Source organism: Lepus europaeus, chromosome 16 (genome assembly GCF_033115175.1).
Source record: "Lepus europaeus isolate LE1 chromosome 16, mLepTim1.pri, whole genome shotgun sequence".
Taxonomy (NCBI): Eukaryota; Metazoa; Chordata; class Mammalia; order Lagomorpha; family Leporidae; genus Lepus; species Lepus europaeus.
The window spans coordinates 86905701-86917850 of record NC_084842.1 but is presented as its reverse complement, the minus strand read 5'-3'; the positions used below and the strand labels follow the sequence as shown (position 1 = coordinate 86917850).

Here is a 12150-nt window from a genome sequence, read left to right as displayed (position 1 = left end):
TCTGGCTTCGGATTGGCTCAGCTCTGGCCATTGTGGCTATATTTGGGGAGTGAAACAGCGGATAGAGGGCCTCTCTCTCTGTTACTCTCCCTCCCAAATAAATAAATAAATTTTAAATAAAAATGGAAAGGAACAGGCAGATGTCTCTGCTGGTCCCAGAAGACAGCAGTGCATGCTCTGTTCATAGTCGCCCCACCTTTCAATCACGACTCCTCAGAGAGGTGCAGGTGCTCACGCCTGAGCGGGGGCTGTGAACGTGGAGTCTGGACGTGGGATTGACACACGGGGTTAGGTCCCTTTCTGTGTCCAGAGCACAGCGTACAGACCCGGGGAGGGGCGGGGAACGCGGCAGGGCAGGTTCATCCACAGGAACAGAGCAGAGCAGCCGGTCTGAAGAGCTAAGAACTGTACGGAGGAAGGGAGAAGCACCATTCTGGCAGTGGTCTGGTTCCAGCGCCTCTCGAAGGTAAATTAGGAGTCTGCAGAACATACTCCTCCCACCGGTCCAAGGTCAGAGCAAGGGCAAAATCGCAAACGTCGTCGACTCAGATTGGTGATACGTCCTCTTCAGGCAACACACAAATGCCGATGGTGCTGTTGCCCAACAAGCAGATGACAGAGACCACCTCCATGCGGAGATAAAGGAATTGAAATTCCCTGCTTGTAGAAAGCAGGTCTTCTTGCATGTTTCAGATGGAGGCTCAGACAGGTGAAGTAACTTGCTCCAACTCACACAGCAACGCGCATGGGGAAGCTGAAACTCAACCTCATATCCTTTTGTTTCTAAATCCCATGGTTTTGGGGTTTGTTTGCTATTAGCCATCCTCTAACTGCTCTCTGGATTTCTACCTGGAAAGAGCTCAGCCTTCTTCTTCTCTTTCCTCTTCCTCTTCTTCCTGTTCCTCTCCTCCTCCTTTTCTCTCCTTCTTCCTCCTCTCTTCCTCCATCTCTCTGATCTTCTTCCTCCTCCTCCTCCTTATTTTCTTACCAATTTATTTCTTTGAAAGGCAGAGTGACACACATACAGAAAGAGAGAGAAACAGAGACAGAGACAGAGAGAGACAGAGACAGAGAGACAGAGACAGGGAGATATCTTCTATCCACTGGTTCACTCCCCAGATGCCTAGGGCTGGGCCAGGCTGAAGCCAGGAGACTGGAACTCCACCCAGGCCTCCCTCCCGAGGAGACAGGGGTTCGAGTAGTGGGCCGTCCTCTGTTGCTTTCTCAGGCTCATTAGCAGGGAGCCAGATGGGCAGGGAAGAGCAGGGACTTGAAGCAGCGCTCCAACAGAGGATGCCAGCGTCACTGCCTGCCGTGCCACAGTGCCAGCCCCCTCTTTTGTCTTCTGAGCCCGTCCACATCTGTGCAGTTCCCGGGGAGCAGATGCCGGCCGACACTGGATCTCAGCACCTTGTCTTTGTCAGGGCTTCTGTCCAGGCTTGTGACCCCACTCAAATTTTGACTCTCAGCTACAGCAATGTGAAGGCACTTCAAAAAGTTCATGGAAAATGGAATGGAAAGATGGGTCTAGGGGTGGGTGATTGGCGAAGCAGTTAAGCAACCACTCGGGATGCTTAACCAGTGCCTGGTTCAAGCCCCAGCTCCTCTGCTTCCAATCTAGCTTCCCACTAATGCACATCTTGGGAGACAGCAGGTGTTGGTTCAAGCACTTGGGTTCCTGCCACCCATGTGGGAGACCCAGATTGAAGTCTGGGCTCCTGGTTTTGGCCTGGCCCAGACCTGGTTATCACAGGCATTTAGAGAGTGAACTAGCAGGTGGAAGGTCTCTGTCTGTTTCTCTCCGCCTTTCGAATAAAATGAAAATGAATTTTTAAAAGGTGAATTTTGGTGCAAATTTTCCCATGCACTTTCCATAAATTTTTGGGCACTGTGTGTATCTGTGGCTCATCCTCAGAGTCAGAGCAGAGGGCCGAGACTGGGGAGTCTCAGTTCCGGGAAGTCTGAAGTCCAAGAGAGCCCTGCCTTCAGGGCCAAACCATGTGACACCACACTTGGCAGCCCTTCCCTCCCTGGACTTGGTACCTTCCGAGATGCGTTCATAGAGGGGTAACAAGGGGAGTCCACTGGGGAACCAGAAGGGAGGGGTCTTTCTGGAGGTCACTGATAAAGGCGGGCAATATGGCAGACGGAGAACCCGTTAACCCTTGTGTCCCACCACGCGCACGCTCCTCGCCCTCCTACGTGAGAATCATCAAAAGAACACATCTTGCAATAACTCAAGCTCCTCCCGGCGACTGTCTGAGCTGTGACTGGCAGAAATGCAAGCACATATGATGCCTCTCCACGTGCTCTTTCCAACCCCGCCTCCTGAACTTCAGTCACGCAGACCCGACATGACAAACGGAGAGTCCCGGAGAGGCTGAGCCCCTCGTCGCCCCGTGGCTCCTTGGCCTCTCACCATGCTTCTCCTAACTGGGGCAACCTGCCAGGCACCTCGGCGTTCGTTGCCCCTGGAGGTAAGAGCTCCCCGTTCCGTCTCCTTCGGCTTTGTTCGTCGGCGTGAACACCTGTGCAGTTTCCAGGGCCTGTGGAGCTTTCAGGGTCCATTTCTCACTTGCAGTGCCACATCAACCAAGCTGCAAGGACGTGGCAATGCTGTGGACTGTCCCAGGAGAGGGAAAACCGAGAAGGATGAGCCACACGGTCATTCTTAAGTTTGCTGTCCAGAGATGCTGTGTCACTTTGATCGGCTAAAAGGGATCACCTGGCCAAGTCAGTGGATTAGAGTGAGGAACTATAATCCACCCCCCATGGGGAGGGGCTGCACATATGAAGGTACCACTGAGGCTGTCTTCAACGCCTTTTACTTTATTACTGTGGCAAGGCCGCGGTTCCGTGGATCCACAAAGCCCTGGTTCCCATCTCAGGAGAATTCATTTCCAGGAAATGGGAACCTTGCAAGGTGGCAAATGACTGCTTAGGCAATCTTTCCCCGAGCAGCTGAGCAGAAAAGCAACCTCTCTAAAGGATGTGATGAGAAGCTTGGGGGGTGCCAACAACACAGGCCTAGTGCTCCCTCGTAGCATGTGTCCCTCCCTCAGGGACCGGGCATCTGATGAGTGGTATGCTCTCTTAATGAGTGAGGCTGTGCTTAATGCCTTCTCTGCGAGTCTTCAATGACCCAAAGCTGCCAGCGACAGCTGCGGCCTCCTCATCTGGTGTCCTCTTGACGCCCTCAAAACACAAGAGCCTCCTGCTGTGTCCCCTTCTTCCCCTGAACACCTCCCTGCTCAGTTCTTCTCAGTTCCAGCCGTAAAGGTCAGGTTATCGTGTCACTATTTCTGGGACTGTTTTGCACAGCCGGCGTAAATCAGTTTCTAGCAGATGGAGACTGACCAGAGGAGCCATAGGCACACAAAGGAGGGTCCAGGCTCACAGATGACAGCTGGAACCGAATCTGTGCCACCCCCCCTCCCAGAACCAAAAGTAGGAGGACACGCAGGAGCAGAAGAGTTGGACCGCTTTACGCAGCAGGCGGTCCGAGGATGACGGCATCCGGTGACTGAACCTGTCCTCCTTCCAGTCCATAGGGGGTCTTGATGCAGGCCCCGTCCTGTTGATGCATCCACATCTCCACTTCTTTCCCGACCCCCATCTGGGAGACAGCTTTGGTCTTTACCCCATCTCCATACGAAGCCTTTCTTTTCCCCTTAAAAGCAGTGGCAGCACCGGGCAGCAAACCTGACTTTTTGGTAACAGAGGTTGCTGTTGTCGGAGCTTCAGTTGGGGATTCCAAAATAATTTTCAGAACAGTGTGTAGCCCAGGGAGTCTGCTGGACGAACAAGGAAAACACAATTTCTGTGCCCCTCTGTGAAGGGGCAGTTTGTGGCACCGCCCACAGTGCTTCTTTCCTTCACGCCGGCCCTGCTCCGGCTTCGTGGGTTTTCACAGTTACTAGTCCACTGACACCTGAAGTCATCTTGCTCTTTGAGCTTCAAAAACAAAATGAAAATCACATCCCTATACTCCGCTCCCTGGGAGGTGTGGCGGCCTCAAGGTCTTCGCTACTGTTCTAAGGATGTCACACCCTGGTGTCCACCCATGGCTTCACAGCCTCAAGTTCTGAGCTCGCCGGGCCTCACCCCTGCCACAAGCTCTGCTCTCACAGATCCAGATGGAAATGTGGGCCTCTGTCCTTACCTTTCTGTTTCCCCAATCCCAACTGAACCAAACACCATTCATACGAGACACTGCTCATAAAAGGCCTGGTGTAGCTCGGCCTCCCTCCCACTCAAAGCCTTTCCCAATTCCAAGCTTTCCCGACCCCTCCCTGGCTTCTGGCTCCCCTCCTCCTAATCCGACCCCCTTACTTCATTATGCAGGGCAATTTCACTCTCTTTCCTTCCACTCTGCCCCAGGCTCACCGAGCAGAGCCAAAGACTTATTACCGTCTTTGTCAAACAAAGGGCCATTGATGCAAGGCAGAGTTCCTGGCAGGGATTCTGCCATTTCTCTTTCTCTGGAGGTAAAGCAAGATGTATGGAAATGGACTTCCTCATCCAGGAAGGATGATGGAGCGACACTTTGGCTTTCACATAATCTTTTCCTTCTGCTTTCCTGGGTAAATAAATACTCCTATAAGCCTCCTTGACACCCACTTCTGAAAAACGTGTTTCTTTAACATAGCGGTTAGCAAACTTTCAGTCTGAGAAGGACTTTACACTTAAAAGTCATCGAAGGCCCTAAGCAACTTTTCTTTGCTAGATTTTTTTTTTCTTGACAGGCAGAGTGGACAGTGAGAGAGAGAGACAGAGAGAAAGGTCTTCCTCTGCTGTTGGTTCACCCTCCAATGGCCGCCATGGCTGGTGCACCGCGCTGATCCAAAGCCAGGAGCCAGGTGCTTATCCTGGTCTCCCATGGGGTGCAGGGCCCAAGGACTTGGGCCATCCTCCACTGCATTCCCGGGCCACAGCAGACAGCTGGCCTGGAAGAGGGGCAACCGGGACAGAATCCGGTGCCCCGACCGGGACTAGAACCTGGTGTGCCGGCACCGCAGGCGGAGGATTAGCCTATTGAGCCACGGCGCCGGCCTCTTTGTTGTTATTGTTATGTATTGATATTTACTATATTGGAAATTAAAACCAGGGGCCGGCGCCATGGCTCACTTGGTTAATCCTCCGTCTGAGGCGCTGGCATCCCATATGGGTGCCAGGTTCTAGTCCTGGTTGCTCCTCTTTCAGTCCAACTCTCTGCTGTGGCCCAGGAGGGCAGTGGAGGATGGCCTGTCTTTGGGCTCCTGCACCCGCATGGGAGACCAGGAAGAAGCATCTGGCTCCTGGCTTTGGATCAGCATAGCTCCAGCCGTAGCAGCCACTTGGGGGGTGAACCAATGGAAGGAAGACCTTTCTCTCTGTCTCTCTCTCTCACTATCTAACTCTGTCAAATAATAATAATAATAAAAGAGATAGCATTAATGCATTCACGAGGGGGCAACCCCCAGGACCATTTTATTTAAAATAAATAAATAAATGAATGAATGAATGAAAGAAATTAAAACCAAAACTCTAAGTATTTATTCATCTAAAATCATAATAAACATATCACATATTACCATAAATGATCTTTTTATGAAAAATACAGTTTCCAAAACAACTAAAAACTTGGTGAGAAGAATGGCATTGCTTTATATTTTTGCAAATCTCTCTGAAGTCTGACTTACTGGAAGACAGGATGTCTGCATTTAGTTGGCTGTACCATCAGTCTCTGGAAAACTCCACCAGTCCAGGGGACTTCAAAATGTTCACGGAAAATGGGATGAAACAGTAATTTCACTTTGGTGCAAAGGGGCCGGCGCTGTGATGTAGAAGGTTAAGCCTTTGCCTGCAGTGCTGGCATCCCATATGGGCACCGGTTTGAGTCCCAGCTGCTTCTCTTCTGATCCAGCTCCCTGCTATGGCCTGGGAAAGCAGTGGAAGATGGTCCAAGCACTTGGGCCCCTGCACCCATGTGGGAGACCAGGATGGAGTTCCAGGATCCTGGCTTCAGCCTGGCCCAGCACCCACCATTACAGTCATTTGGGGATTGAACCAGCGGACGGAAGACCTTTCTTGTCTGTCTCTCCCTCTCACTGTCCATAAATCTACCTCGCAAATAAATAAATAAATAAAATCTTCAAAAAATTTTGAAATGCATGCACACCTTTTTTCATAATACACATTTCCACGGACTTCCGTCATACCTGTGTATACAACTAATGAGAAATCAAGAGTGAAAACGCAAATAACATCTTAGAATTCTGAAAATAATTTATCTTGCTGGCCATTAAAACTGCTGTTTCAATACACATTCCATTTGTGCCTCCTATTTGAGGGGGAAAAAACAACAACAACAAATAACCATCTGGGGCTGGCGCTGTGGCATAGCTGGTAAAGCCGCTGCCTGCAGTGCCGGCATCCCATATGGGTGCCGGTTCGAGTCCCGGCTGCTCCACTTCCAAACCAGCTCTCTGCTGTGGCCTGGGAAAGCAGTAGAAGATGGCCCAGGTCCTCAGGCCCCTGCACCTGCATGGGAGACCAGGAGGAAGCTCCCGGCTCCTGGCTTTGGATCGGCGCAGCCCTGGCCATTGCGGCCATTTGGGGAGTGAACCAGCGGATGGAAGACCTCTCTCTCTCCCTGTATGTGCCTCTCCTTCTCTCTTTGGGTAACTCTGACTTTCAAATAAATAAATACACCTTTAGAAAAAAAAAACACAAACGATCCAACCAGTGAGATCTTGAAACTGAACCATGACCCAGTAGAGCCTCACACACTGACTTGCAGTCGGTAGGAAAAGCTGACTCCGGACGCTACGCGGAAAAACCGTACATTAAGGATGCACGGAACCCCGCGGCAGGAGTCCCTCTGAGCTGACAAATGTCGAATCTGCTCGGGGACCTCCCCCAGGCTCCTCCCGCCGCAAACAACAGGAGTGATGGGAAGACGGCACCGACTGCATGGGCAGCACCGCGCGTCGTCTCGGCTAATCCTCGGTTAATCTCGGTTAAGGCAGGCGCCGGAGGAGCCTCACCGGGAGCGGTGGCCGGCGCTGAGCCGCGAGGGCTGCCCGCCTGTCGGGCTCCAGATCCGAGGTCAAGGCTGGCGCGTCCCCGCGTCCCGGCCACCACACCGCCTGCGCCCCACCGGCGGAGGCGCCACGACAAGGCGCCGAGCCTTTCGGCTTCCTCATCTCGCTCCCGGGATCCACACCCCGCGGCGTAACTGGAGCTCGGCGGGGTTCTCTGGGCTACAGGGGCTCCGATGAGCCCGGGGTGGGCCCGGGGGCGCACACGCACTCCGGCCAGGCCGGAACCTTTCTCCTCTCCTCGCGATCGACGGGCAGAGGCCGGAACCTTTCTTCTCGCGTTATCGTCGCCGGGCGGAGGCGTGCGCAGCCGGAACGGTCCCCCCAGCGGCCGCGGTCGCCGGCTGCTGACGTGAGCGGGCCGAGTGTAGGGGCTGGTGGCTGTTGCTGGTCGCTATGGCGGTGGACATCACGCTGCTGTTCCGGGCCAGCGTCAAGACCGTGAAGACGCGGAACAAGGCGCTGGGAGTGGCAGTCGGCGGCGGGGTCGAGGGCAGCCGCGACGAGCTCTTCCGCCGGAGCCCCCGGCCCAAGGGTGACTTCTCCAAGCGGGCCCGCGACGTGGTGAGCTGGTTGCTATGGAAACGGCGGGGGGCGGGGCCGCGACGGGGGACCCCGGACCTCAAGTCGCTGCCGGTGGGAAGGGGTCCCAAGCGGGGAGCAGGAGGGGTGGCCCCAGAGCGCCGAGAGCCGTCTTGGGAAGGGGGCAGCCTTGTTTTGCTGGGGCAGGGGGGGCCTAGGTGGCGCCGTCCGCGGGGCTTCGGGAGGGGACGAGTTCGCCGTCGCTCAGAGCTGGACGCGGGCGAAGCCTCCCCCGGGGCCTTGCTGGCGGCCCCAGCGTCCTCGTCCCGGCGAGAGTCCCGCGGCGCTCGCGCTTGCCCCTCGCGGGCGGCGGGCCTCGGTGGCTGCGGAGCCCGGGTAGGACCGTCCCTGGCAAGCACCGTGTGCTCACCGCGCCCCTCTGCGTCTTCCGCGTCCAGCCACCCGTCTCCCTGAGAGCGGAACCGTCTGTCGACGGGCTCGGCTCAGTAAAGGTTCACTGGATGATGGCTGTCGGCATAAGCGGCGAGGGTGTGTTGGCCTGGTTCACTCTGTAAGCTTGGCGCCCAAAGCTCATACGGGTCTTTGTACCCTCTTGGAGAAATCAAGTTACGAAACGGAGGGTCAGGAGTTTGGAGGGTGCAAGTGAGGGTCCCTGACGCAAACTTTCCTTGAGGTCGGGGTGAACCGCCTGTCTTGGCTCACAGCCCAGCACCTCGCAGTCGAGGTATTTTCAAATGCATGGGTGGCGCATCAGTTAGCGAGGGGCAGTTTGCAGCGGCTTTTCAAACATCGGAAGGGGGATTGGAGCGGATGGACCCACGCAGTCGGCAGACGTCTGTGGAGTGGCGTCCATCCGCTCCAATACCAGCGCTGTGGTAGAGCAGTGGGAAGGCAAGGGAGCGGCAGAGGAGCGAGGCGCCTGGCCAGAGCGGTAGCCTTGCAGGTGTTCCGCGGAGCCCAGAGGAGAGCGCTCACTGCCACCTGTGCGCCTGCGGAGGCTGCCGGGGCGGTGACGTGCCTGCAGCAGGTCTCCAGGGAAGAGGGGCTGGCGAGCGTAGAGGGTGGGGAAGGGCCTCTCGGGCTGAGAGCGGTTTGCAGAGGTGTGACCTTGGCTGGTTCAGTGGACACCGGGCTGCAGTGGCGGGCAGGGATCTTGAAGGGCCTTGCGTGATGGTGACCGCTCTCTGGAGTTTGGACCCGGCCTCTAGGCAGTCAGCCGCCGTGTGACCAAGCAGGCACTAGGGAAGGAGCCGGGGACAGAGCTGCCCTCTGAACCCTGCAGCTGTCAGCCAGCTGAGGGTAGTGAGCAAGGTCTGTTACCTCCCTTTACTTCCTGGGACAGTGGTCTCCTCTGCCCCCCCCCCCCCCAACCAAAGACTTCCACAGAACGACAGTGGTCCCTGACACATAGCTGAGTAGCGTGCGGGGAGGTGCGGTCTCAGGTCGAAAGGAAAGGAAGGGAAGTACGTTCGCCCCTCCCAGGGCTCCCAGATTTCTCTCGTGGGGCCCTGGCAGAAGGATAGCAGTTTGGACTTTTGGTGGCTCTAAGTTTGAAATCACTGATTTCTTACTCACATTGAGCTAGTTTGCTTGGACCCTGCGCAGGGATAGGGGTTTGGGGATGGTAGAGGGTAGAGGATGGTAGAGAAGAAGTGTGGCTGGGTCGTCGGGCCCTGTGAAGAAGCCAGCGATCCCGGGGCCTCTCCTTGGGCGGTGAGAATGCCCTCTAGGCTTTGAGTTAGTTCCCCTCAGGGGTGGCAGCAGGACTGTGGAGCGTCGAGTTCCCTGTCAGTAGCAGCAAATGGACAGATGACCGCTTGTCACAGGTGTCTTTGAACTTTGTCGGTTTGTCAGACGCTTAGATTGTGTGTCACTGAGAGTTCCAGTTTTTGCTTTAATTCAGTCATTCAAAAGGCAGAGAGAGAGAGAGCGCGAGCGAGCTTCCATCTGCTGCTTTGCTCCCCCAATGGCCACTCCCACAGTGGCTAGGGCTGGGCCAGGCTGAAGCCGGGAGCCCAGAACTTCTTTCAGGTCTCCCATGCAGGGGCAGGGGCAGGGACCCAAGCACTCGGGCCACCTTCTGCTGTTTCCCAGTTGTAAGCTGGATTGGAAGTGGAACAGCTGAAATTCAAACTCGTGCACATATGGGATGCAGGTGCTGCACCTGCTGTGCCTCAGTGCTGGCCCCGAAAGTTCCAGTTCCGATAGTTAATGCTGTGGGTGCCAAGGTAGAGATTTTATTAAGTGGCGGCATGGACAGTGTTTATGCCCACTGTCCCACACTGACAATAGGAAAAATGTTTTCTCTTGGGAATTGATTTGACACTGCATGGCTTTGTGTACCCTCTTTCCTTGTAGAAATTTCACTGGTATGGAGCTGCTGATGGGTGTCGTGTGCTTTTGCCACAAACAGATGCGTCAGAAGTCAGGCTTGGGGGTGGGCACTGTGGTGCAGTGGGTTAAGCCGCCGCTTGTGACGCTGACGTCCATGTTGGAGCGCTCGTTTGAGTCTAGGCTCTTCTGCGTCTGCCCAGCTCCCTGCTCATGTGCCTGGAAGGCAGTGGGAGGTGGCGCACACAGCTCGCAGTTTTGTTCTTTGCTTGTGAAGAGGAGCCAAGTGTGTGCATGAAGCATGAATGGAAACCCTGTGCAAGGCAGTGAACGCACAGCAGATGGTGACCGTTCCAGGCACTGTCCGAGCGACAGGGCTCCTCCCCACGATGACCAGCACGACTCCAGAGCAGTGAGAGTGAGGACAAGGAGGCGCCAGGCCCAGTCACTGCAGCCCTGCCACAGGCGAAGGGTCCCGCCTGACAGCACGCAGAGACCCTGTGGCCACTGACCACAGATTTCCAGTGCTGACGGCCAGGCTGCAGAACAGGTAGGCCGGAGAGGCAGGATATGTGTTGGGATTAGACCACAGTTCTGCAGGGTCCTCCTAGCCAAGACAGCCTAGAGAGGACAGCCACGAAGAGGGTAAGGGAAATCAAGATGACACCCAAGGTCAGCAGCCCCCTCAGCGTTGGCTGCCGATGCCCAGAAACCCTAAACCACTAGAAGGCGAAGAGCAGGCGGGGCTGAGTAAATGCCGGCCTAACATCTCTGCCAGCAGCCTGTTTGGTCCTTCGACAAGAAGAGAGGAATAGGAATTTCCAGCAGGAAGCGGACGGGAGCTAGGAGCGGGAGACCGTCCGTGCTTGCTCTTCACCCATGACCAGTTACTAGAACTGTCTGCATTGTCCATGCAGCGTGGGGATTTTCGTGTTTTACCGAAAGGTGGTCTCGTCTCTTGGAAATGACAACATTTTTAAGCCTGTTTGAATATACACATTTCAAGTTTTTAAAATTATTTCATATCTGGTCAACTTGAGGATTTTTATTTATTTATTTATTATTTTTGACAGGCAGAGTGGACAGTGAGAGAGAGAGACAGAGAGAAGGGTCTTCCTTTTTCCGTTGGTTCACCTCCAATGGCCGCTGCGGCACCGTGCTGATCTGAAGCCAGGAGCCAGGTGCTTCCTCCTGGTCTCCCATGTGGGTGCAGGGCCCAAGGACCTGGGCCATCCTCCACTGCGCTCCTGGGCCATAGCAGAGAGCTGGACTGGAAGAGGGGCAACTGGGACAGAATCCGGTGCCCCGACCGGGACTAGAACCCGGGGTGCTGGCGCTGCAGGCGGAGGATTAGCCTATTGAGCTACGGTGGCGCCGGCCCAACTTGAGGATTTTAAGAACTTTCTGTTTAATTTTTTAAATAGTAAAAGTTTATGATGATTTTTTTCAAAAATGTCAAAGCACCTGTTTATAAGGTCTTAAATAATTAAAATTATTTGAGATGGAGAGAGAAGACCAGAGAGAGCGAGAGCACGCCCATGCTAGCTTCCATCTGCTGGTTCACTCCCCACATAGCCACAGTGGCTGGAGCTGGGAGCCAGAAACTCCATCCAGGTCTCCCACATGGGTGGCAGGAACCCAGCTCCTTGACCATCACAGCTGCTTCTGAGAGTCTGTGTTAGCAGGAAGCTGGGAATTGGACCGAGGTGCCCTGATGTGGGATGTGGGCGTCTTACTGAGCGTATTACGCTGCGGGGCTAAATGCCCACCCCTGGGCCTCTGACCGCTAAGATTCCGTTCCTTTCTCGGGAACTTGGCCCTTTCGTGGAGAAGTAGAAGCAGACGGTGCAGCAGCTCAGGTGTGAGTGATACCTGCAACTCAGGATTGGCTCCTTAGGTCCCCGCGATTTCTTCTGAGAGCCAGTGTTGGCTCTCACCAATGTGGGGGTCCTAGGTTGATTTAGGACCCCCTGGATTATTACTCAGGGTCGCTAGACACAGTTTATCTGAGGATTGAGCAGGATCAGTTAAGTGGGTCTCCATGTGGGAGACCTGGAAGAAACTCCTGGCTTTGGATCTGCAGCCATTTGGGGAGTGAACCAGTGGATGGAAGACCTCTCTCTCTCTCTGCCTCTGTAACTCTGACTTTCAAATAAATAAATAAATAAATAAATAAATCTTTAAAAAAGAATAA

The 12150-nt window shown here is 54.6% G+C and overlaps 1 protein-coding gene across 1 annotated transcript in view; it reads left to right on the top strand.

Annotated features, from left to right (window-relative positions):
* The first annotated feature begins 7145 nt into the window (after positions 1 to 7145).
* The window catches only part of STX18 (syntaxin 18), a 117891-nt gene continuing 112886 nt past the window's right edge, over positions 7146 to 12150 (top strand). Inside the window, exon 1 of the mRNA XM_062213648.1 lies at positions 7146 to 7646. Within this exon, the coding sequence (XP_062069632.1) occupies positions 7479 to 7646 (168 nt within the window). The 5' untranslated portion in view covers positions 7146 to 7478. The remainder of the gene's footprint in view (positions 7647 to 12150) is intronic.